This window comes from Sarcophilus harrisii, chromosome 6 (assembly GCF_902635505.1).
Source record: "Sarcophilus harrisii chromosome 6, mSarHar1.11, whole genome shotgun sequence".
Classification (NCBI taxonomy): Eukaryota; Metazoa; Chordata; class Mammalia; order Dasyuromorphia; family Dasyuridae; genus Sarcophilus; species Sarcophilus harrisii.
In genome coordinates this window covers 125,381,338-125,408,896 of record NC_045431.1, presented here as the reverse complement: position 1 = coordinate 125,408,896, position 27,559 = coordinate 125,381,338, and the positions used below count along the sequence as shown (strand labels likewise).

General features: G+C 35.4%; 1 protein-coding gene across 2 annotated transcripts in view; it reads right to left on the bottom strand.

Annotated features, from left to right (window-relative positions):
• Positions 1-7,713: 7,713 nt before the first annotated feature.
• ZGRF1 (zinc finger GRF-type containing 1) overlaps positions 7,714-27,559 on the bottom strand; it is an 86,534-nt gene continuing 66,688 nt past the window's right edge. The window contains exons 23-29 of one of the 2 annotated variants that reach the window (XM_031944005.1): positions 25,233-25,380; positions 15,567-15,694; positions 14,025-14,148; positions 9,482-9,658; positions 9,257-9,388; positions 8,221-8,482; positions 7,714-7,994 (exon numbers count right to left, since the gene is read on the bottom strand). In XM_031944005.1, coding sequence (XP_031799865.1) covers positions 7,873-7,994; positions 8,221-8,482; positions 9,257-9,388; positions 9,482-9,658; positions 14,025-14,148; positions 15,567-15,694; positions 25,233-25,380 — 1,093 coding nt within the window. In that variant the 3' untranslated portion in view covers positions 7,714-7,872. Of the gene's footprint in view, positions 7,995-8,220; positions 8,483-9,256; positions 9,389-9,481; positions 9,659-14,024; positions 14,149-15,566; positions 15,695-25,232; positions 25,381-27,559 lie in introns of those variants that run through there. The other variant, XM_031944006.1, reaches the window with a different exon arrangement.

The window sequence follows — 27,559 nt, the reverse complement described above, 5'->3', positions numbered from 1 at the left end:
GGGGGGAAGTTCTGTTTTCTTTCATAACATGATTTTTATGGTAATATTTGGCATAATGTCACATGTGTCTTCTCATTGGTTAGAAACGGAAAAAGGAAGCGAATCTGAACTCAATTTTTTTTTTTTTGCTTTTTATATTCTGCTTATATTCTGCTTTATATTCTGCTTATTCTGCCAGTTATGATATTGAGAAATACTGGATCCTACTACCATATTATTCATATCCTGAAATGCCAAGTTTGTAGCAATTTCTTACATGCTAAACAAGGAGAAATGCTGTGAAAGACTTTGATAAGGATTCCCAAAAAAAACCTTGAAAGAACCATGAAAAACAAGCCTCAATATACTAAGTGGTTTTGGAGATACAGACCCTGGAAGCAATTACTTCACAAACTGTTTAATCCTAGTATATATCATTTTCCCACTTACTTTAGTTACTTTGGTTTACAAACCACATGGTTTAAAAAATACCAAACCTCTAATAGAATTTTATATTATATTCTATACCACCGTACTTAAAATAATTTGTATTTCTTTAGGTGAAACCATTGTTGATGTGCTTACTTAATATCTTGAATTTTGGGGGCAGCTAAATGGCACAGTGGATAGAGCACCAGCCCTGAAGTCAGGAGAACCTGAGTTCAAATCTAATCTCAGACACTTAACACTTCCTAGCTGTGTGACACTGGGCAAACCACTTAACCCCAACTGTGATGACCACGTATTTTAGAATCAGCCAGAGTCAGGAATTCAGTTTAGGGGAAAATCGTCAATCTTTATTCTCAGTGAAGAAAGATCGGAGGTGGAAGAGAATCAGAAATAGCAATGTGTGCAGTTGAGTCAAGAAGCTAGCTAGACCAGAAGCCACAAAACCAGCAGCTACCAGAATGGAACCCAGGCCCAATCTCTCCCAGCCTCTCTTCCTGTCTCTCTGCCTCCACCCACCAAAATCATCATTTCCTATACAACACATCAGGACTTGCACAGAGAGTGGGCGGGGGCCATTCTTTATCCAAGCATGTATATTAATAGAGTATAGTCCAATTATTATTTAGCCTCACGTGCTTGGGACCTCAGTGCATCAACTCAAGCCTCAGCCCATTACATTTCCCGCTTTCTTTTGTTTTAGAACACAGGTGGTCATGCCATCCCTGACTCCTCAGGGAGGTCAGAGCCCCCAAGGGGAGGTGATCACACCCTCCTGACTTCTCAGGAAGGGAGGTGAAAGCACTAAAAAGGAGATGATCTCGCACTCCCTGACATCTCAGGAAGGGAGATGAAAAGCACCAAAGGGAAGTGGGAGTTGCTAGCGGGTTTCTGGGCTGAAGGGTCTTATTATGCACAAACCCATCAGTATGGGAGGTATTACACAAGCACATAGCAATAACGCAGAGGCTATTAGGGATGACCCTCCCCTCAGTCAGTGCAGGCTCAATGTGGTGTAACAAATATGAATTGTACACACAAGTAGCGGAATAACTACTATATAAATCAACATGGTGTTGTAAAAGATCCTAGAAGGATCTAGAAGGAGGCTATGTAAACACAGTCACACATACACCTTCTTCAGCAGCCAAGAGATAGTCTAAAACCAATCTATTGTCCATTGCTTCACATGTCAGGGAATCCAATGATCCCCCTGAGTTTTTGAAGTCCTGCAAAAGTCTTTTTATGTGTTAGGGAATCCAATGATTCCAGCAGATTTTGAAGTCCTGTAACAGTCTTATCATTTCTCAGAGAATCCAATGATTCCTGAGAATTTTCAAAGTCCTATGTCTCAGAGAATCCAATGATTCTTCAGGGTTTTCAAGTCCTACAACAATCTTATCATGTCTCAGAGAATCCAATGATTCCTGAGGGTTTTGAAGTCCAACAATCTTTGATGTCCATGAGTCAAACACCATAACTGCCATACTCTTTCAATGATGAACACAATCAGCAACAGAACCACCCGATATTTCTTGGGTCTTCTTCATTTCAAGGGTCTGCTCCATCTCTCTGCGATGGACAAGGTGAATATGGCTCGTTGGCACCCATCTGATTCCTTCTCCACCTGTAGAGATACAAGCAAACCCTCTCCCCCAAGCAGTTAGCCTATCTGGTCCTTTTCATTCACCATTTTCTGGGTCTCTCCACATCACCTGGCGATTATCTAAAGATAGTGGAGCTGCTCGCACTGGACACTGACCTTCCAGTGGATTATAAAACCTGTCTGCCGAAGCCAGTGCATCTTTGTCAAAAATCAAGAAGTTAATAGTTATAAAGAGCTAAATTTAGAAGTTCTCTAGGGTTATCTGTGGCTCCCCCTTTCTTTTGTTTTTGGAGGAGCGACTTAATATCTCTGTTTCTCCTCTGTACTATTGCCTGTCCTTGAGGATTAAAAGGTATGCGCGTGGTGTGTAAAATCTTATACTGTGCACAAAAGTGTGCAAAATGTTTCGAAGTATAAGCATGACCATTGTCTGTTTTTATTGCTTGTGGCACACCCAAATCCTGAATCCCAAAAAGTGAATCCTGAAAAGGTGTCTACCACAATGTGGATAAAAGACAGACGACCAAAAGATTTATAATGGGTCACATCCATTTGCCAGATTTCATTGGGTCTCAAACCATGAGAGTTCTTCCCTGGAGGCAGTGTAGGAGCATGGAAAGGAAGGCAAGCCATGCAGGCTTTTACTATGCTCCTAGCTTCCTCTCTTGTTATTCCAAATTGTAAACGTAAAGCTCAAGCAGCCTGATGATATTTAGAATGAGATGCATGGGCTTCTTGGAATAAAGGAGTATTGACCAATATAGTTAAAAGGCTACCTGCCTTTGAATTGCCATCAAAAATGGGACCTGGAAGTCCACTATGAGAGTGGACATGCAAAATATAGATCTTACCTGGATGCTTTCTCACTTGCTCTTGAAGTTTCTTAAAGAGCTGATTAGAGGCTGCAAATTTTATTTGGATTGTGGCAATTCTTTGTACCACACCTACTGAATAGGCCGAATCAGATATTATATTTATGTCTCCTGGATAATAAGTAAGAGCTAGAATGATCGCGTACAATTCATTCTGCTGAGTGGACTGAAAAGGAGTTCTGACTACTCTCTTTATAGTTAGATCATGAAAGTACACAGCACAAATATTATCTTTGGATGCATCTGTAAAGATAGTTGGTCCTTTAAGAGGAACTTTAGAAACCTTCTCTTCAAGAATCCATCACCAATTATGTAATAGTCTGGTTATCTTTAATGCATACCCATGTGCAAAATTTGGAGCCATGGCTAATAAAATTTGCCACTCTGGAATGGCTTCACAGCATACATTAATTTGTGCATTAGTATAAAAGGTGTATAGCTTGTCAGGTCTTGTCCCAGATAATTGTACTGCTCGTTTAATGGCCTTTAATAAAATTCTAGCCACAAGCACTGGATAGGGAGTAAGGCTTTGTTCTGGTTGTGCTGGGAGGTTCACCCACTCTATCACACTGTCTCCTTGATGAAGGACTACTGTGAGGGCCTCTTGTGTGGCAAAAACTGATATTTCTAAGGGTTTTTGAGTGACTCTTTCAACCACATTGGATAAAGCCAGTTCAACTTTTCTCAAAGCCTCTTGAGCTTCTTTTGTAAGCTGGCGTGTATCTCCTATCAATTTCTGAAAATCATTCAATGCATATAACGGTTGTAACTGATAGGTAGTCAAGCCTAACACTGGTCACATCCATTGGATATCTCCTATCAATTTCTGAAAATCATTCAATGTGTTTAGCTTCTCTGTTCTTAAGGATAGTTTTTGAACTGTAAGCACCTTAGGGTACATTTCATATCCTAAATATTGAAAAGGAGCATGTCTTTGAATTTTTTCTGGCGCTATGTATAATTTGTAATTCCTTAGTGTTGCTATGGTCTTTTGTAGACATGCTTCTAACATTTGTTCCTCAGGTGCACATTCCAATATATCATCCATATAATGTAATAGCATAACTTTTGGAAATGCTTTTCTTACTGGAGCAAGAGCAGCAGCAACATACACTTGACACATAGTAGAGCTGTTTTTCATTCCCTGTGGCAAAACTGGCCATTCATATCTTTTATAAGACTCAGCTAAGTTAACACTGGGAACTGAAAAGGCAAATCTTTTCATATCCTCCTTATCCAGAGAGATAGACTAGAAACAATCCTTAATATTTATGACCCAAAGAGGCCATTCTCTAGGCAATTGAGTAGGAGATGGAAGTCCAGGCTGAAGAGTTCCCATAGTTTCCATCTGTTCATTCACCTTTCTTAAACCCGTTAACATCCTCCATTTTCCAGATTTCTTTTTTTACAACAAACACTGGGGAATTCCAAGGACTGAGAGAAGGTTGTAATATCCTTGGTCAAGTTGCTCCTGTACTATATCTAATAAGGCCTGAATCTTATCGTTACCTAAGGGCCACTTTTCTATACACACTGGTGTATCAGTTTTCCATTGGATAGGAACAGGTGAAAGTGTTGGCAGGCCTTCAACAGTAGTCCTGCCTAAAAAACCAAAGTACTCATTTTTAACCCTAATTTCTGTAAAACGTCTCTTTCCCACAGATTAATGGGGATTTTTTCAACTATAAAAGGAATAAAAACTCCTGTTTTGCCTTCAAAAGTCCATCTCATAGGGGCAGCACTAATACTGATCCTCCTACGCCAGACATGTAGATGTCTGCTTTAATCTTTGGCCAGTGACTGGCCCAATTGGCACCTCTAATGACTGTATGATCTGCACCTGTGTCTATCAACCCTTCTAATGGTAGGCCATTTATATAGATTGTGAGCATAGGTCGGTCAGTTGTTACAGCTGCTGTCCAGTATATTGCTGGATTTTGTGGCCTGGAATCAGAATCTGGATTCTGTATGAGTAAACCTGATGCTACTATTTATTTATATTTGTATTATTAGGATTCTGTATGAGTAAACCTGATGCTACTATTTCTCCTGGGTGATAAGTCACACATCGTCTGCCTGTATTGGTGACTGGGATATTATCTACACATTCCCCAGTTTCCTACATCACTGTGTGGATGGACACTGTTTTGTATGTACAAAAAGGAGGTGAAATGGTCATGCCTACTGTGCCTGGAGGCAAGGAATCCATAGGCTGGAGAGGAACAGATTTCACCCCTCCAGGGGGTATCTCAGTTGTCTCAGCCACATACAACTCTATTCTCCCTAATTGTAATCCCTTTCTCTCATTGGTTGCTTCCTGGCTGATTGATTGTGTAATCCCTTTCTCCCATCATATAGCTTCCTGGCTGATTGATTATATCAGGGTATTGGACTTCTAGGCACTCTCTGGGTACACCAATGGCTGCCATCATGCCCCAAGTGTTTTTTGCCTGGGGCCCTGGGGCTGGGCCTCTCATCCCGTTTCCCTGAACCTGTCTACATTCTGAGGCCCAATGGAAGCCTCTGTTGCATTTTGGACATGGGGTACTGGGTCTTGTTCTCCCACCCTGTTTTCTCACTCTGTTTCTATATCAACATTGAGCTTTCAGATGCCCTACTTTACCACACTGAAAGCACTGACGAGTCTCTCTGGAAGTCCCTTGCCAGAAAGGACCTTGTCTTCCCATGTTGGGATCTTGGGAAGTCTGCATCATAGCCTGGCTATAAAAGACATTTGTGCCCACTGTGGCACAGCGTCTTATGAACTCCTCTAAAGGAGCATCCTTGCGCAGTCCTAGTATAATTCTTCTGCAGACCTCATTAGCATTTTCCTTAGCAAGTCGCCTTACTAAAACATCTGTTGATGTATTTTCCTCATTAGTTCTTGTGATAGCTGTCTGCAAACGTCCCACAAAGTCAGCAAAGGGTTCATTTGGCCCTTGTGTTATTTTTGTGAAGGCCTCACCCTTGTCATCTTTATTGTGAATCAAAGCCCACGTTTTGATAGCATTAGCAGCAATTTGCTCATATGCTGCTATGGAATAATTAATCTGTACTGTGACGTCTGCATAGGGACCTACACCTGTTAGTAGGTCATAGGTGATTGCAGCATGAACTGCATTTTGACTATTTTGTTGGGCTTGTATCGTACAGAGCTCACTATATTCAGAAAGCCACATGTAATTTTGTCCAGGTTCTAGGCATACCCTTACTATAGATTTCCAATCAACAAGAGGTTTGGCAATTGTTAATGCTGTAAAGTTACCCATGCATATATCCTGTAAATAAAAGGCTATTAAATAAAAAATAAAAAATAAAACTATAGATTTCCAATCATTAAGGGTCAAGATTTCAAAAGCCAAATTCTGTAATAATATCTTAACATAAACTGATGTAGCCGCATAAAGAGTGCAAGCCTTTTTCAGGTCTTTGAGGATTTCTATGTTAAAAGGAGCGTATCTTCGACTTTCTTGAACGGAGAAATTAAACTGTTGTATTATGGGAAAAATGTGGGTTTGGAGTTCTGCTACATCTATTCTTTCCGCTTTGGCCTTCATTAACCCCTGTTGCAATCTAGTCATAGGAGTAGTTGGATGCTGAGGGGGAGGTGCTGGTGCTGTCACTGCCCCCCCCCCCCACTACCCCTCCTCCTTCCATCCCGGAGGGTGGAGTTGATGAAGGAGAGTCAATCACCTGCTCCTGAGGTGGGACTGAAACTGCCTCCTGAGGTGGAAAGTCACCACACCCTTGCTCACTTAAGTCTCCATGCCCTGTGGCGATATGGTCATTAATCTCTTCATTGTCTTCTTCCTTAATATCAGGCTTCCCCATCTGGCTACTTCTAGCAGTTTTTTTCTTTCTTCTAGGGATAGGATTTCTTAGAGCTAACTATTATATTGTATAAATAGAATGCCTCGATGGAAATTGAATGAGGGCCATTTTTCACTGTAATATGCGAACGTCTGTTGTCCAACCAGACACCAATTATCTCGAGAGATTTGTTCTTCCTCTACGAACCAAGGGGAGATGCGGTTTAATGTACCCAGAAGTCTAGCTATCTGTTTCCAAGTTATAAGTAGCCCTTGTCCTTCTATCAGCTTAAGCATGCTTTCTATAGCGCCACTCCTGGATGTGGTTGAAGGGTTGGGGGTGGGGATGTAGAGTCTTTAGCTAGCATTTGTCCCATTTTAGCCAAAAAAAGATTACTCATTTAGTTTTTAAGAAAATAAGTTCCCTGTTTGTCTATTAACAATACTCACCCAAGTTCCTGGTCACTGGAGACTTCTTCAGTGAAGGTAGGGTTCTTGGTTCCCATGCTTGGGCGCCAAATGTGATGACCATGTATTTTAGAATCAGCCAGAGTCAGGAATTCAGGTTAGGGGAAAATCGTCAATCATTATTCTCAGTGAAGAAAGATTGGAGGTGGAAGAGAATCAGAAATAGCAATGTGTGCAGTTGAGTCAAAAAGCTAGCTAGACCAGAAGCCACACAACCAGCAGCTACCAGAATAGAACCCAGGCCCAATCTCTCCCAGCCTCTCTTCCTGTCTCTCTGCCTCCACCCACCAAAATCGTCATTTCCTATACAACACATCAGGACTTGCACAGAGAGTGGGCAGGGGCCATTCTTTATCCAAGCATGTATATTAATAGAGTACAATCCAATTACTATTTAGCCTCACGTGCTTGGGACCTCAGTGCATCAATTCAAGCCTCAGCCCATTACACCCAACTGCCTCAGCAAAAAAAAAAAAAAAAAAAAAGAAAGAAAAGAAGAATATCTTGAAGTTTATTTAAAACATGTATTTATTTATATTTGCCTTTCATTTAAAGGAACATTATAATCAGTGTGGAAAAAATAAGGAGAGTAGACTACTATTTTCTGTATTCAAAATTTTCTAATAATAAAAAAATTGTTATCAAATGCTTTTTAATTCACATAAATAGCAGATTATATCACATCTTTTTGTTAAAAAGATTTGTTGTTAGAATTATCTTTTTTTATTTTGTTCTTTTTCTCCAAATATCTTTTAAGAAGGAGGTTAAGGTTTGGCTCACACTGACTTGAATGCTGTAATCCATTTTCTTGCTCTGAAAAAGAAAATGCACAAGACATTGGTCTTTACTTCATTAAAGATATATTGGCAGAGCTTCCTAAGCTAGTGAAAAACATTTCAATGTTTGAGAGAAAATAAAGATATAATCATATCTAAAACATGCCTAAAACACAATGCTACATTTTTTTCCCAAGGAAGAAAAATCTTTCAGAAAACAAGTTTAATTCAATATTGGTAAATTTTTCATATTCTCACTTTACCTTCACAGTGTTGGATCACCTTTCCCCATAGTCTATTCTTCTTCAAACAGTCCAAATTTCCCACAATCAACAAGTGCCTTTTCCCTCTTGTCAGGGCAACATTCATTCTTTTTTCTGAGTCAATGAATCCAACTTGTTTTGTCCTCACACAAGACAGGATGATTATCTCCTTCTCTGCTCCCTGAAAGGCATCAACGGTGGACACCTGGACAGCCCTGAGGTTAGGATGGTCACAATGTGCAGTGCTAAATAGAGTGCAGAGCTACAGAAGAGAGAAGATTATTCTTTAAAAGGTAGTTCTTTTGTGGACTACTCTTTGATTTCTCTGGTTAGGATACTGAAGAACTCTGGTCACATTCAGCCTATAGGAGAAACATTCTTGAAGCATGTGCTATCTGATCATAGGTCACAAAATCTTGTAGCTATTGAGTACCCATGCTCAAGTTTAAACTTTCAGTTTTCTGGCAAATGGGCAATTTATAATTCTTTATTCCTTTGCAGCCCTGCTCTATTTGGCTAAATCACTTCTGAACTTCTGAACAATACTAATTCCAAGAAAAATCAGAACTAATCATCTATCCATTGATAATAGAATTTTTCTGGATGTACAAATTTTGGACAAATGGATACACTACTAATGAAAATAGATTTTTAAAAAGTACTTCAACATGTATACATTAATATGTAGTATTACCCTTGATTTGGTACTGAAATGTAATAATGAAAGTCTATTTTTGAAAACAAATTCAATACCATCTGTTTCAAAACACAAAGCATGCACCATACTCTCTCCCCTGTAATGTGTTTATTTGCATTCTTTTTGTAACAGCTGTTAAATGAATTTAATTAATCTTGTTAGGCATATATTTAATTAAAGATACCAAAAGCCAGACCATTCAGACTAAAACCAGAACATTTCAGTTATAATCCTGTAAGTAACAATAGACTTTAAAAACCAAAGAGGTGAAATTGATATAAAATATAAATACCAAATAGAAGTTTTATGGTCACATCTGGCTAAGAGATACACACAAACCTTGTACATCTGTGATTTGTATAATGTTATCACCCCAATCATGGATCCTTCTATTCCACTTACAATCAGTGATTGAATAAGCTTGAATGTAAAAGCAGCTTCTGCCACATTTTGGAAGCTTTCTTTTTCAATCTGGAATATGAAAGAGGTCTTAAATTACTCTCCATGAAAGGCCAACGAACCTTATAAGCAAAATTTTGTGGAGATTTGAAAAGCTTTAATTACCTGTTCAATTCCTTTGACATTATAGAAACACAGAGTTGGCAACCATTCCAATAAAGGGCTCCTCTCTATTTCGGAAACGCCATTTATTAAATTTCCTTCATAGAAGAGATCATTTGCTATAGCACTAATAGCAGGGTGACAACGGTACTGAGTTCTCAATAGAATTGTTTTGTGACCCTAGAGAGTTTAAGTGTAGTTTTAAAAGCAAGACAGGTTAAAAAAAAATCCAACAAACTTGTATTTTCCAATTAAAAGGAATAATAATGTTTAAAGGAATTTTTAAATTGCCAGATGTGATATTACATGGATTAAGAGCTAAATAATGTCAAATTAATAAATACTAAAAATCAAAGATGTTAACCAAAAATATTTCTATAATAAACCAATATAATCCTCCCAAACTACAGAATCTAAATATTTCTCTTTTAAATCAATTATCCAATAAAGGTTGTCTGAGGTTGTTTTCAGATGCTAAAGGCAATTATAGCCTGGGCCAAAATTTGAAATGTTATCCTTAGGGAAAAAAATTACAGACAACAGAAAATCCTGCCAGTAAATAATTTTCTTTCTCAGTTTATGGTAGAAGAGTTCTTCCGTAATGCCACTGCTGGAGATCAATTGTTTTGATAAATCAAAAAATCAAGATTCCAAGTGCTTTAGATTTAAAAACACCATTATACTTTAGTATAATAAGGATTTCTATCTGTCTTAAATTTTCTTAGAAATCTATTTGAAAATAATACTAAAGCATTTTGAAAAGTTTTTAAAATAATACATATTAACAAATAGGGGACTAATAAACATATAAGCAAGCATGGGGGAAAAACCAGCAGTTTCTATAAGAGAAAAATCATACCTTAGTAATTAGCTACATTTCGTTGAAAGGCAAATGATATTACTTGGGCTCAGATAGAGTCTAGCATAAGGAAGATCCATTTTTCTGAATTAAAATTTGGCCTTGGACACTACCTGTGTGACCCTGGGCAGTCACTTAATTTTTTTGGCCTTAATTTCTTCATTTTAAAATGAGCCAGAAAAGGAAATGGCAATCCACTCTAGTGACTTTTCCAAGAAAACTCCATATGGGGTCATGAGAAGTCAGATGTGACTGAAATGACTGAGCAACAACAATAAAATATGTTACTTTAGTGTCTTTAAAAGTCTTTGACAAAGTTCCATCTTAAAATGAAAAACAAAGCTATCATGAGATTGAGGGGATTTTATGTTATTCCATTCCATTCAACAAGGTCATAAATAAATGTCTTAAAGATTAGAAAGAAAAGATAAAAGATTAAATCAATTTCTCAAGGTAGAGAAATGTTAATACTGGGGTTCATTAGGAACTGATGGCAGGTTTTTTTAATTTAATAAAATAAATATTTGGGAAGATACCCCAAAATTTTTTCACATTACAGTGATTGGAAGGAACTCAAATGTCACATATACAAATTAAGAGTTCAAAAGACTTTTAAGTAGATGAATTTTTAAATATAAGCAAGTTATTTATGCGTATATATAAATATATATGCATACACACACATATACAAGCTTTCCTCTTTGCAGTTGATTTCCAATTCCTGAAAATCAACCCACTCTTTAAGCTGCATCTAAATATGATCTCTTCCATGAAAACTTTCCTGATCTCTCAAGCTGAAAGTATCTCTTTTCCTCTGAACTTTCTCATAGTGTGTTTTTTATCATTCTCTTATGGACTTATGATTTTCTTTTGTGTAGTATTAATTGCTTAATTTCATATTTCTTCTATTGGCTTTCTAAGCTCCTTAAGGAGCTTATCTTTGTATATCCCTTTTATATCCCATTTGTATATTCCATAGTACCTAAGAAAACAAGCAATTAGTAAATGTAGGCTGAATACTGTTGTTTAATAGGGTTGGGACAATTAAAAGTAATAAAAAGAATAGAAAAGATTTCTATATAATACTGAAAAAAATTAAGATCTGACTCTAAAAAAACAAAGACTAGAAGGGATACTTCAAGTTTAAAAAAATCAAAGAAAACATGAGAACAGAGTCATCAATTAGAGAACAATACTTGAAGCTTGGAATTAATTTTAGGACATATAAAAGGGCCATTTTACACAGCTGATAAACTTATAGAATTTGTTATCATAAGAAATAATACAGGATAGAATAAAGAGACTGAAGAAAGGTTTAGATAAATTCATGGATAAAAGCTCCATAACGGATAATTCATTCAACTGAAGTTGAGGGTATAGAAAATACCATTCTCTATACTATAACATATTTAACATGTATAAGACTTCCCCCATCTAGGGGTAGGGGTGGAGGGAGGGAAGGGAAAAGTCGGAACAGAAGTGACTGCAAGGAATAATGTTGTAAAAAATTACCCATGCGTATGTTCTGTCAATAAAAAGTCATAATAAATAAATAAATAAAAGAAGATACCATCCTCTCCCATAAAACAATTCTTGGCATGCCCACTGTTGGAATTATAATATTGGTCTAGATGGTCCACTGGTTTAAACCGATCATGCCATTTTTTATGATATTCTGCTATCATAGATGATTGGTGTATATATACTTATAAATATTATGTATGTGTTTATAGGATGACAGATTTAGAGTTGAAAGGGACCTTAAAAGTTATTAAATCTAATGCCATCATTTTATATATGAAAAAAATATGGTCCACAAAGTCTGTATAGTATAGTGTAGGGCCAAACATTTACTAATGTTTAAGAATTTAGGAGACAAGTTTCAAATCTTCTTGACTAGCACTCTGTCCATTACACTGTCATATATTCAACAATTAGTGAAAATACGCATTATTTTGTGATCCTTAAATATATATTACATCTATTTTTGTAATTTGGGGTCCATCTTCTAACTGTGACTAATGATGCAATTTTAATTTGTTGTGAAAACTTGCCAGGTGGCTTGTTGAACTCTATCCCATGCTTTGACCCTTCCTGACTATGTATATAAGTGACCATCTCTCACCCTATTTCTAAGCCATCATTGTCTGAGATGCCCATGGTCAGTCTTTTCCTTGCCTGGAAGATAGACCTACATTATTACTATGCAAATAATCAGTGGAACATTCTTAAAGATCCCTATATAAAATCTAGGGAGCAAAGCAATCACTACCAATCCCTTGATAGCCTAACTGTGTCTCTCCCTTAGCTAATGCCAGGAATCAATTCTTCTTTCTCCCAGATATTGCCAAATTCCCTGATCAGTATTCCTAGTATCCCATCTTTCCTTCAAGTTGAACTGTTTGAACCATTGCAAGGGCATTACATCTACAATCAACCTCTGATAATAAGTGTCAATTAATGCATTGCTGATAAAGTCTCCTATCAATGATTCCTGGAGTCAGCCCTTCCTTTCAGAATCTTACTAAACTGGCTAGATGGATAATAAGTTGGACCATCTAGCTCTGATGAGAAGATGACCAAAGCTTAAACTACATTTCCTGGCAGCTATACCCCCTGGACAGGGTGGAATAGGTAGAATAGCTACCACCCTCATCTTTTTCAGAAAAAGTAAGGGATTAGTCACTGAACCTTATGCTTTCCCTATAGATAAGCTCTTTTCCTCTAGATCTCTGAGTCACTAATCAGGACTGGGATTAGGACCCTTAATAGCTCCACCTTCACAGGCAGGAGTTCCCACCTTCACCAAAGTTAGAAAGGGCTGAGAGCCTGAACCTCATACTTACAAGACAAGAAATTCCCTTCCTCTGATGCCTTTTAGATATTTGAGACTGTTTAAGGCTAAAACTAGGACTGCTGTGTCTGATATTGTGTCCCAGTGAAAGGAATTTCTCTCCTGTTATAGTTTTGGTGAAACTCATACCTATCATATCATATAATCATCTTATCACACCTAGTATGTGTTACTTCCCTGTTTTCCTTGTTTGTAAAATAACTTCAGGATACTGATTAATGTAGAAACCATAATTCATCACCAAGTAATGTTTTTCTTTGGGCTAAACTTCTTTTATTCAATGAATACCTATGTGTAATGTATTGTGCTACATCCAGGAAAAAAAAAAAAAGAGATTTGTTTTCTGATTCACCATATATTAAAATATACTGCAATTAGAGTTTTATTGTGTCAAAATATTGAGTAGGAAATATTTTTCAAATGAAATAAATTTTCAACTTAAAATACTGTGTGCTTCAATATGAACAGTAGAACTCTATGGTGGCCCAGATATTAACAAACAAGAATAATGTATACTTTAGATAGGTATAAGTGTTACAGTGAAAATCTTCCTATCTATTCAGCTATCTGGTGTATCTGATATTAGTGTAGCAAAGTTTTCTAATAAGATTTACTGTTTTCATACAAACATGGCCCTAGTCAGCAATGATTCTTCTGATTGCACCTAAGCATTTAGTTTACATTATCTGAATTTGCACTCATTAAGTTGCTTTGTAAGTATGATTTTTCACATGTAGATATTCTGTTTTCCCAAATATAAGTTCCTTCACATGCCCAAAAGTCTTGTATTATGAGCTATAAACATTACTTTGGACAATGTCAACTTTACATACCATTAAACAAAGCCGGTCAAAGAGAGTCTGTTCCAACCCACTATCATGAACACTTTCAGAACCCTGAATGGTAGGAGGTAGCTGCTTGGGGTCTCCAACAAGAACTAGCTTTTCACAATTAAACCTAAAGCAAAAATTTCAAAAAATAAAAAAACTAAAATCAGGTTGACTGAAAAAAATTATCTAACACAAATTCAAATAAAGGAACAGATAATTTATATTTATTTAGCTCAAAATCCATGTACCTTTGATGGTTTAGTTTTCTCAGGACATACAGACACACATACATATATACACACCCACACACCACATACCATTATATGCTTTATGCATACCATGCTTTATGAAAAGATTTTTCTGAAATTGGAACAAGAGGTTTGGCAATTGTTAATGCTGTAAAGTTACCCATGCATATAACTTGTAAATAAAAGGCTATTAAATTAAAAAAAAAATTTATAGAAGTAAAAAAAAAAAAGATTTTTCTATCTTTAGACAAATATTGTCCAACTAACTGAGATTTCTTCCTTATTCTGAGTTGACTTAGCCCTTAAATATTTATTCTGATTATCTTAATCCGCAATTGTTAGCATTTTATATATACATATATTCTATATATATATATATATATATATATATATATACACACACACATACAACACATACATATATGTGTGTATACATATAAACATACACACATGCTCCCACATATAGGAACACATATTATATATAATATAGTCTTAAGTTTATGAAGAAAGAGAACTTTCATTTACTATCAAGTTGTTTTTTGTTGTTCTAATGCAGGGGATTTTAACTGGAAGTCCATGAACTTGTTTTTTTAATATTTCGATAGCTATATCTCAATATAATTAGTTTTCTTTCTAATTTATTGTATTTTATTTTATGCATTTAAAAAGATTATTCTGAGAAGCAGACCATTAGCTTTTCTATACTTACAATAGGATCTATGACATACTGTTCTAGAGCCTCAAAACCAGAATAATAAGGTTAAAGCTGTGGAATCGCAGGAGATCCTCTCAATGAAGGGAAATTTTCAAACTTACTGATATGCAGTGATGAAAAATCTGGAACTGGAGGTAACTTCAGGAAATCATCTAGTTCAACCCCTTTGTTTTAGAATAGGAAGAAAGTGAGCCTCCTGGAGATAAGCAATTTCCCTAAGATCTCACAGTTAGTGTCAGGTGAATTTGAAGGTAGGTCTTCCAATTTGAGAGCCAATACTCATAGTACTCTACCATGCTGCCACTCTTTCTCATACCTCAGTAAAAACCAATCTCTCTGTTACAATCTAATTATTATTGGTAAGAAAATGGAGACTTCTCAGAAAATTAGACCTAGATGGGAGTTCACAAAGTTTATCTGTATCTACTTCTGAAGAAGAGAAGTTCTTTCTTTTTTACTTAGAAAAAAATATCACTTTCTTTACTACTTTTCCTCTTAGAAAATAATTAACTGATGAGATAAGAACTTTCATGATTGTGGAATTTTAAAGTATCTTTTTTTAAACAGAAAAATTTTAATTACCTTGCAATGGGCAAGAGTGAAACAGGTTCTGTCATCTGACTGCATTCATCCAATACAACTACTGGAAATTTAAGATTATTCATGCATGGGAATGGGCAAGCTGCACAGGTTATTCCAACTACTTGTACCTGTATTTAAAAAAATGATTTTATTATTAGTTAGAAAGTATTGTCAGCTAAGCATCACTAATGGACTACCAAAAATTGCACTATAGAACAGGATCAGACTTCTGATTCTAAGACTGATTAATAACAATCTGAAATCTTGACCAGCTCACTAAAGTTCCTAATGTTTCATTATTTCACATTTCAAATGGAAATAACAGGACTGTTTACTACTTAATTCATAGGGTTATCAATGAATATAAAGTGTTTTGAAGTCTTTAGAATGATGCTAAAAATATCAAACATGACATATTACAAATGTTTTGTTCTTTCAAATGTAACTAATACAGTATACATAATACCTCCCCTCCCCAAATTTAAATTTTCAATAGAAAGAATAATTAAGTTTGTGAATTATCCTTTATTTGCAATTCAAATAAACCAGTTAGTTGTTTGGAATTTTAATATAACAAGTTAAACTTTGATTATAGATCAATACTGAATACTAGTAAATGAAAGGAAGAGTAGAAAAAATTATATTTTACAAATAAATATGTATCTCACAAGTTTTGAATTTCACTCCAGGCTGCTAGATTCTGAGATAACCTACATAAATCTTGACTAAATTTATATTTGTCCTTTGGAAAAAGAAAGAAAATTTGGAAATTTAACAGGATCTTTTTTATCTAGAAGGAACGTTGGTGTTCCATGTAGTCTATTTTACACTCAAAAGGAATTTCCATGCTGACATAGTGTTTCAATCTCCACTTGAAGACTTTCAAGGAGGGGAAACTCTTCAGGCAGCCCAATCCACTTTCATAAAGTACAATTTATGAGGAAGCTTCCTGACATCAAGCTTAATGTGATTCTGCAATTTCCACTCACTTACTTGATTCTATCTTTTGGGGCCAAACAGAACATGTTTAATCCCTCTTCCATCAGCCAGTCCTTCAAACAGTTGAAGACTTGTATCATGCTTCCATCTCTCTCTCTACCCCCTAATTTTATATTCTTCAGGATAAACAGTTCTTTAACATGGACTCTAGACTCTCTTCTGGACCTCTCCAGCTTAATAATGTCCTTCTTAAACTGTGATTCCTAGAACTAAATACAATATTCTAGATGATATCTGACAAAGGCAATGGGGGCTGTCACCTCTCTATTACTAGAAGCTAAATTTTCATTGTAGTCCCAAGTTTACATTAGAAGAATGTTGGTTGCCATATCATACTCATGCACTCCACTAGAACCTTTATACATTTTTTAGACAAATTTTTTTTCATCATGCCTACTCCTTCTAATAATTGTAGTATTTTTTCAAGTGCAAAACTTTGCATTTCTTTATGCTGAATTTCATCCTATTTGATTCAGTCCTGGAGCTTCTTAAACTTTTCCCACTTGGCAACCCCTTTTCACCCAAGAAATTTTTATGCAATCCTAGGCATGTAGGTAAATAGAATATGTATACAAATAAAATACTGATAATAAACCATAATTCTGTGATCCCCCATTCCAAGTTGGAGGGCTAGCTAGCCCTCCCAGCTTTCTGCCATCTGCAAAGCTGAGGGTAACACCTATGCTTTTATCCAAACCATTGATTCTAAGCATTCTTCCAAGTAAGAATCCCTGAAGTACTCCACTGGGGATTATCCTCTTAACATGGAACTGTTAATAACTATTCTTTGAGTCTGGTCATTCAACTAGTATGAATCCATCTAATTTTATTATCGTCTAAACCTGCATCTTCTCCACAGAAATAATGAGATACTTTTATAAAATATTTTGCTAAAATCTGGGTAAACTCTATCTACAGCATTCCCCTCATGGATCAGTTTAGGAATCCTGTTAAAAATGGAATAAGATTAATCTGTTCTTAATGAAACTATGATGGCTCTTTCTAAACCTCTGCTAAATGCTTGTCAACCTTCTTTTTAATGATCTGTTCTGAATTTCCCCAAAAACTGAAGTCAAGTTCATTGGTCTAAGGTTTTTAGAACCTATTTTCTTGCTTTAATTGAAAATCAGGACATTTACTTTCTCCAATTTTTGTGGTACCTTTCCTATATTCTTTTTTCTTTTTTAAAGAAATTCTATTTTGAATAGAAAAATGAAAAACAGAAAAGAAAAACAAAACAGAACAGAACATAAATTGTCATGTATCCAGCAGAACATCAGGGCAGATTCAAAATATATAATAATAAATTACCAATTCAAAAAAGTATATATATAATAGTAGAAGAAATTATATTTGTGAATGTCCATCTTTTCTTTACTTCCTAGTAGGGTGTTCTTTTATTCTCTGCTGAGCACTTTTTTTACTTTATTTTTTTTTCCCCCTTTCGTCTCCTCCACCTCCCACAAGCAATCTATAGCTAAGCATATATATATGTGTGTGTGTGTGTGTGTGTGTATACACACACATACATATACACATTACACATATCCCTATAATATGCCCTGCACACGTACACACATATGTATACATGTGCATTTACACCCATCCACAGACTCATCAATATATACATATATCCATACACACACACACAAGCAACATACATACATACTCACATTTACTTAGACATGATATATATGTGTGCACACATGTAAACATGTTTATAAAACAATATTAGTATGAATGACATATAATGTATATTTCTCTCCTTATTGAATCTTTAAGTTTGACTTTTTCTAGGATTAATGACTACTAGCTGTACTTATTTTTTTCTAATAAATTCTATTCTTGATTCTTATTATGCTGTTTGTGTATATTTCTTCTTTCTACACCTGCTTTAATTCTGCTCCTTAACTTGCCTTGCTATTACTTAACCTCCCCCCCACTCATGGGGGGGGGGGGTTCCTTCTGCATCCCTCCCTTCCCCTCTTATTTCTTTTTTATAATTAAAGCTTTTTATTTTCAAAACATATGCATAGTTTTCAACATTCACCCCTGAAAAACCTCGTGTTCCAAATTTTTTCCCTCCCTTCCCCCTACCCCTTCTCTAGATGGCAAGTAATCCAATATATATTAAACATGTGCAATCCTTCTATACATATTTCCACAATTATCATGCAGCACAAGAAAAATCAGATCAAAAAGGAAAAAAAGAGAAAGACAAAATGCAAACAAACAATAACAAAAAGAGTGAAAATACTAAATTGTGATCCACACTCAGTCTTCACAATCTTCTCTCTGGGTGTAGATGGCTTTCTTCATCACAAGACCACTAGAACTAGCCTGAATCATCTCACTGTTGAAAAGAACCACATCTGTCAGATTGATCATCATATAATCTTGCTATTGCCATGTACAATGATCTCCTGATACTGTTCACTTCACTTAGCATCAGTTCATGTGAAGTATCTCTCCAGGCTTCTCTGAAATCATCATTTCTTATAGAATAATATTCCATAACATTCACATACCATAACTTATTCAGCCATTCTCCAATTGATGGGCATCCACTCAAGTTTCTAAGTATTTTGACACTACAGAAAGGGCTGCCACAAACATTTTTTGCACATATGGGTTCCTTTTCCTCCTTTATGATCTCTTTGGGATACAAGCCCAGTAGAGACACTGCTGGATCAAAAGGTATGCAGTTTGATAGCCCTTTGGATATAGTTTCAAACTGCTCTCTAGAATGGCTGGATCAGTTCACAACTCCACCAATAATATATTAGTGTCCCAGTTTTCCCACACCCCCTCCAACATTTATTATAACTTCTGTTATTTTAGCCAATCTGATAGATGGATACTAGTGCCTCAGCATCTTAATTTGCATTTCTCAAATCAATAGTGATTTAAAGCATTTTTTAATATGACCAGAAATGGCTTTAGTTTCCTCATCTGAAAATTGTTCATATCCTTTGACCACTTATCAATTGGAGTATGACTTGTATTCTTATCTGAGCCAATTCTCGATATATTTAGAAATGAGGCCTTTAATCAGGACCCTTAGATGTGAAAAATTTCCCCCAGTTTTCTGCTTCCCTTCTAATCTTGGCTGCATTGGTTTTGTTTGTATAAAACCTTTTTAATTTAATATAATCAAAAGTATCCATTTTGCATTTTATTACGTTTTCTGGTTCTTATTTGGCTATAAATTCCTTCCTTCTCCACAGATCTGAGAGGTAGACTATTCTTTGTTTTAAACTAATAAACTAATTTGTTTATATGATCACCCTTTAGGTATTTATCAATGCCTAGTTTCTGCATATGTTAAATTTTCTACTGAGTTCAGGTTTGGTTGATAGAAAGTCCTAAAAATCTGCAAGTTTCTTGAATATTCATTTTTTTCCTCATTCAATATTATAGGCAATTTTGCTGGATCATAATATTTTTGACCACAGGCCTAGTTCTTTTCATTGTAAGTGGATATAATTCCAGGACCTGTGGGCTTTCATTGTGCTGCTGCTAAGTCCTGTACAATTCTAATTGTAGCTCCAGAATATTTTAATTTCTTGTTTCTTTCAAAATTTTCTTTTTGATATGGGGTTTTTGAAATTTGGCAATAATATTCCCATGTGTTTTCTACAAAGGATCTCTTTGAGGTGGTGATTGGTGGATTTTTTCTATTTCTACTTTCCTAACATGTTCTATCACTCCAGGACAATTTTCTTGGATTATTTCTGGCATTATTATGTCAAGGTTTGGTTTTTTTGGTCACAGCTTTCTATTCTATTTCTTCATTCTTTATATTTTGTTTTGTTATTTCTTGGTCTCTTATAGCTTCATTAGCTTCCTTTTATCCAATTCTAATTTTCAAAGAGTTATTTTTGTCTTTAAGACTGAATCTCTTTTTCTAGTTGGTTAGCTTTCCCCCCTCCCCCCATAATCTTCTTGATTTTCTTGGATAATTTTTATTTTTATTTTTTATATTTTCCTCAATATCTCTCATTTGATTTTTAAATCATTTTTTGAGTTCTTCTATAAATTCTCTCTGGACAGGGAGACATTTAATTCATTGTTTGGAGTAAAAGAAGTGGGTTTTTTTTGTTTGTTTTTTAATTTCAGTTTAGAAATTAAACTGAATTTTAATTTCAGTTAAAATTAAACTGAAGATGAACTTCAGTTCATCTGATGATGAACTCCGGTCTTCCCTATTCCCAAAATATGGTTGGATTTTTTCTTCTTTGCCAGTTTATTTTTTTAAAAAATGAGAAGTATTAGTATAAGCACTTCTAATCGTGGTGTGTAACTAGCTTTACTTTAGCTCTCTCCATTGACCTGAAACCCAAACCAAAAGCTACATCCTCCTGCAATGCTGTCCCCACTGCTTCTGCATACGCCAAGGTGCTGGTTCCTTTTCAACCAGGGCTGGGTCTTTGCAGCACAGCTAAGTCTGATGTTCCTAATCAGCAGAGGTTACCTCTGTTTTCCTAGACTCAGACTCCTTACTCAGGGAGTTGAAAATTCCTGTGGTTCAGGCTGAGACTCCAGCCAAACTCAGCTAGCCCCAGGATTCCCCATTGTGTGTTTCTGTGCCCCATTGTGTGTTTCTGTGGAGCTAGCTAAGGTGTTTACACTTCTTCCTTCAGATCTTCTTGGGTTGTCCCAAGAAGGACTTTTGTTCTCCCCAGCTCTTCTTGATTTTTCACCAATCTATGTTTGCCCTGAGGCACAAACTTGTTCTGTTTGTGAGTGAACTCTGGAGAGCTTGAAATTTACTGATCTACTCCTTCATTTTCCCCAAATTCTCCCCCCTCTTTCCCATTTTCCATGATTTTTCAATATGTTACTGATGGTGGCTCAACAATCACATCTGCCAGTTCAAGTGACTGTTATTCATCAAAGAAAATAAGGTGCTCACTTACTGTCTCTTAGACACTAACTTTCTGCTAATTATTTTGTCATTTTCAGTGCAGAAAATTCTTCTTGGCAGAGAAAAGCAAGGTAGAACACAAAATGATTTACTCTGATTTCTATTTTAAGCGCTCAATGTTCTGTATACCTATACAAAACTACTATCCCCTCCTTGATCTTTCTTTTCTCTCTCTCTCTCTCTCTATATATATATATATATATATATATTTTTTTTTTCTTTTTTTTGCTGAGGCAACTGGGATTAAGTGACTTGCCCGGGTCACACAGCTAGGAAGTGATAAGTGTCTGAGGTCAGATTTGAACTCAGGTCCTCCTGACTTCAGGGCTGGTGCTCTATCCATTGTACCACCTAGCTGCCCCTTCAATATATTTTTTAAAAAAACCTTTTTGTTGTCTTTAACTTCCTTCACCAGCCTCATCATCATTATCAACAACAACAACATCAGCCTTGGCTCATTCTGACCTCTGCTAAATGTTTTTTTTTTTCCAGTTACAGATATAAACGTAGTATGGATATTACATTCATGTATAACTGAAGCTTGATTACATTTCTTGGCAGTAAAGCTAGCATGTTCAATGAAAACATGTCATTTAACAACTTTGCTCTTTAGAAACAGTTTGGTGAGAACATATCACCTAATACTTATTGATAAAAGCTAACTTGAAGTTAAGAAAAAAAAATTAAAAATTCTAATCTATTTAATATTATATAATCTCTTTAAAAGTTAACTTAAGTAGTAATAAATTATGTATTACATTCTTGTATCTAGAAATACTTCCTTTAAAACAGTGAAGTCATAGGAAAAATAGGACTTAAGGCTGAAAATGCCCTAAGAGACTATCCTAACTCTTATATTTACAATTGTGGAAACTGAGGTCCAAGATCACAGCTAACAAAGTTCACATTTAGTCAATATTAAAATTTGCAAACCTAAATTAAATGTTTCTGGGTTAGATGGGAAGGGAAATATTTCTCTGAAAACTTGGAACCATGAGGACTTAGGGCACCCCATAAAGCCAGACCTCATAATTTCTTTTTCCTCCCTCTTTTCACCCCTATTCCAGTTGCCAGGTATGCATTCATCTTATTGTATTATTATTTAGACCCACTTAAAGCTGCCCTTGAGCTTCTTCTTCATAAAATATGAAATGAATAGAGTTAGTCTCTGCTCCACTTTTCTTGCTTGCTGGCTTCTTATCTAATCTAGTCCCATATTCAACAATGAAAGGGATGGAGAGAAGGAGGAAGGCGACTAATACCACAAGGGATGTTTTTATTCTCCTTTCAAACTAAAATGATTTGAGGACCCCAAAAGCTAACCTTTCCTTACTCACTCTTAATCAGGAATGGTCACACCTAACAGCTTGGAGCTCTGTATCATACAAGCCATGAGTAGACTTAACTGTTGGAAAAACAGGAGCCTTGAGTAGTAGTTGTAAGTTCTAAAGAAAGATCTCAGAATCCCTCAGAATCACTCTTCTCTTCGAGTTTGTATGACAAGGCTTTTTCCTAAATTTTATGACTTATTAGTTTTCCATTACTAGAACATTATCCATGTCCCACTCTCCATGCAAATATATCTCAGAGCTCTGCCCTGGATGGTATTCTGTTGGAATCTTTACAAACTGTTAAGCCATTGGAGTTGATTTGATGTTAGAAAGAGATATTTTGGGCCAGAACTTGAAATAAGGTACTAAGTGGAACTGATAAAAACAATGCTTGTGTTCACACCTTTAGAGAGCTCAAAAGTATCTAAGTACTCAATGGAGTTCACAGGTTTGGGAGACTGAAGGGCTTAGTATGAGATATCTGAATTCACACCTCCCTTAGGGCCAGAGAGCACTCTGGGAGATAACCCAGAATCCCTCTCCCTCCAGAAGGCGGAATTAACCTTTGGGAGATCACATATATAGAGGGAGCTCTTGGAGCTTGGGGACTTACTTGAGGTAGTTACTTGAGTTAGTTACTTGAAGAGTTACTAGAAACTCTGGGAGCTCAAGAGAGTTTTACTTGGAGTCAGAGAGAGCTCTTGGAACCCACAAGCCCTATCTTCGAGACAAGAGATTCATTGCATCTTCCAACTTGATGCTGACTGGAGGCTGAAGAAAGCAGAGGCAGAAGCCAAGGACAAAGCTGCAAGATCTCTTGGAACCAAGCAGAGAGTTAGGCCTCAACTAACTGGGCTATTTTGGAAGGTGAAATAAACATTTGCATTTTTACCAGCTGGATGCATTTTGGAGTAATTATTGATTATAACTAAGACTAAGGCTGCCTCCAGAAAACCTTCACAGTATTCTCTTCTTTTTCTATTCTTTCTCTCTTGATTCCCATTGGCTCCTTTTGTTTCAGTTATTTTCATGAAGACAAAACTCAGATCTACATATCCAATTTTCATTTCTCTCCTGAGCTCTAGTCCCATATCATCTTTAGGAAATCTATATTTGGATGTTCTAGGATCATATTTAAAGCAACATACCTCAAACCCAACTTGAAACTTGACTGTCCTACTTTTGATGAGAGTACCATTATTCTTCTAGTTGCCCAGTTTCCCTTTCGAGTCAAGTTCAACTCTACCAATTCTCTGACACTTAATATCCTATCAATTACCAAGTCTTGTCAAGTCCATTTCCATCTCATATTTAACAAGGAGGAGGAGGAAATAGGAAGAATTAGCAATCATGAGTTGATACTGGGAGTGAGGGAGTACAGAAACCCAAAAATGCTCAATAAGAATGGACAAGTATTATGGGCCAGAACTCTGAAATATGGATTCTTACAAGATGTTAAGTCAATGGATTTGATGAGACAATGGTTATCTAGTTTAGCATGGTGATTAACAGTTCTCTAAGTTCAGCATGATTGATTTAATCTTACAACAAATAATGGTTTCCTAGTGATATAATGATTGGTTTATACTCAGTGTAGAGCATATAAGCTAGGAGCCTCAGCCAGATTCATTGAGGGCAGAGAAAACAAAAGGACTCAAGGTGGGAGCTCAAGCTCTCAGAGCCAAGGAGAGAGATTCATTTCCATCTTCATCAGCACTGTGGTGACTGGCCTGTCCTCCAGCATTTTCTCCACTGAAACCAAGTCCCGTCTGAAAGCCACAATAAAGTTAGCTGAGCACCAAGAGAAGGAGACAATAAAGACTTTTGGACTTTAACACCTGGCTATTCTTATGGTGATTACTGAAACTAAGGTTGCCCCAAAGACCTCTAGAAAACCGAACTAAGAACATTACAGACAAGAACCAGGGCTATACAGAAAATAGAGCATGAGTAATTGGATGTTTTATGTTATATATATTGTGCAAATGTAACATGACAAAGAAAATTATATTTTCAAGAGAATTTTTAAAGAGATAAAGGATAAAATATTCATAAACTGGAAAACAGATATCCATTCTTTAATGATATTTTAAATGCCAGCTTACATTTTTAAGTAGAGAACTTTCCTCCATCTCATTCAATCAGTGAACTAAATCTATTTTTCTTACCTTTCTAGTGTTATTCAATGAATAAAAAAATATTACTCAATATGCATTATAACAGACTAGTTTGGGGATTCCGAAGGAAAGCTAAAAGATTTTATCAATAGAAATTTTAAAATACTATATTAAAAACAATTTAATAAAAACAAAATAATAAAAAAGAAATATCTATATACATTTTGTTTTTGTAGTTCCAATGTCTAACACATAGTGATTACTTAAGAAATGCTTCTGGATTGATTGGTACCTTTTTCAGCAAAGCTCTATTGGTGCCCAATTTATATTGTTCGATGCTTTTTCTCACATATATTTTTTCTACAACTGTCAGGTCTTCTTTCATCAGTGCATGCAGCTCCTTTAATTGCTCATTTTCATTTCCTAAGCCAGCATGCAAACTTAAGGGGAAAAATTAACATAATAGAAATAAGCTGAATTTATGTAGCTTTTATTAAGTTTCTTAAGTTTTGATAACAATGATAAGGAAAGCAGAACCTTTCCAAGGCATATTATCTGGGATATGAAAGAGAGCTCCCAAGATTTGTCAAACCTGATAACTACTACCCACTTCCAGTGATTTGATTAGGATTGATTAGGAAAAGAAAGTCTGTTTAAACTATAGTACAAAACTAATTAAGCCAGATCATCTGCAAAGCATTAACAAATAAAATGGAAAGGACAACATAAAGTGGAGAATACAATATCTGGAGTCAGAAGATCATGGTTCATTTCCTGACTCTATCTCTTACTTTAAATAAATCAATTCAAGTTCCTGGGCCTGAATTTTCTTCTCTGTATAGGAATTGGAGTACATAATTTCTAACGCCCAGCTCTAAATCTAGGACTTAACTTTATGATCTGTTTTCATCCTCCATCACAATGGAACCCCCACATTTAGACTCAATATAAGGGTATTTGATGTACTCTATGAAGAAGCAGAATTAGTACTCAAAAAAAAAAAAAAGAAAGAAAGAAAGAAAGAAAAAAGATGTTGAGAAGAATACTTTAACTTGACTAAATATACTCAGAAGAATTCCAGGCTAGAATTGCCATAATTTTGAAAGTACCCAAGAACTGATTTTCAATATATCTTAAAGAAGGTGAAATATTCAAAAGATCAAGAAATATCAAATTGTTTTATTACCTCAATAAGGCAATAATAAAGGCATTAGTAACTTCTGACCTATATACCTATTTTAGCTATTAAAATATTTATGAAAATTATATAAATATATTTTTAAATCTATAAAATATTTATGAGAAATATCTATGCCTGTGTCAAGAGTAATCTTAATGAAAATAAATGAAAAGAAAAAACCTTTCCAGTTAATTCTCCAATTTAATTCACATCTTCACTGTCATATAAGTAACAGAGGTAGAATCAAAAATTTAGTTGTGTGTATATGCTGATTACTTTTTTTTTTCACTTTTCAATAGTCTTAATTTTTCCAATTATATGTGAAGTTAGTTTTCAACATTTACTTTTGTAAGATTTTGATTTCCAACTTTTTTCTCTTTCCTGCAATCTGATAAAGGTTATATACATGTACAATCATTTTAAATACATTTCTATATGTCATGTTGTAAAAGAAAATATTACTTTTTTACAATGCATTTTCAATGTAGATAAAACTAGACATTTAAAGTTCTATTTTGATAGCTGCCTTCACATATATATATATATATATATATATATATATATATGCTAAGATTTATAAGATTATCCAATAAAAGCAGAGAACATTTTTCAACAAATGTCCAAATAAGGCATAAAAAAAAAAAAACAGAAAACGACTATCCTGGATAGTTCAGGAAGCTGACTTAGATAAAGTCCAAATAGAAAATGATTTCAATATTGATGATGAAGTCCGCCAGATGTTCTTGTTCAAAAATAATATTACATTAATTATATCAAGCCCCAAAGGAGATCTACAGGACCTCCTCAATGAGATTCATAGGTACTTAAAAGGAGATTAACGCTATGTGAGTAATAATACATATTACCTACATAATACCATGCAGTTGGATGTCCATCAGTTCATATATGTTGAACAATGAGCTTAGTCCAAAATTAACGAATAGGAGAAGAATGATTTGGAACACATTTCTGAAGTTGTGAAGCAATCAGCTGATAAATCCTAATTAAATATTTTTGGGACAATGAATGCCAAGATCTCAGAAAAATCAAAATGGCAGATGCAAAGGACAACAGGAAAATGTATGGGGACTATAAAAGTAGGTAACATAACATATTACCAACAATGACATATAACCAAGAAGTAATGTTAAAATATCAATAGCAGAGCCAAAGGACAGAGCAGCAGGAAATTGAGAGAAATGATTGTTTCTCTTTCATATTAATAGCCAATTATTAAAATTAGGGAGACTAAAGTGTTTTTTTTTCCCTGTCTAATTTCCTTGTCCAGTGAAAAAATTGGAGGGGAGGGGCAGAGTGGGGAAGGCTCTTTAAAGAAATACAGTTTGAGAAAAAGAATAATATCTTAAAGAATGTAAAAGACTATAATTCAGAAGAGGGATTAGGACTTAGCGCAGAGGGCAGAATAAGGACAGATGAAT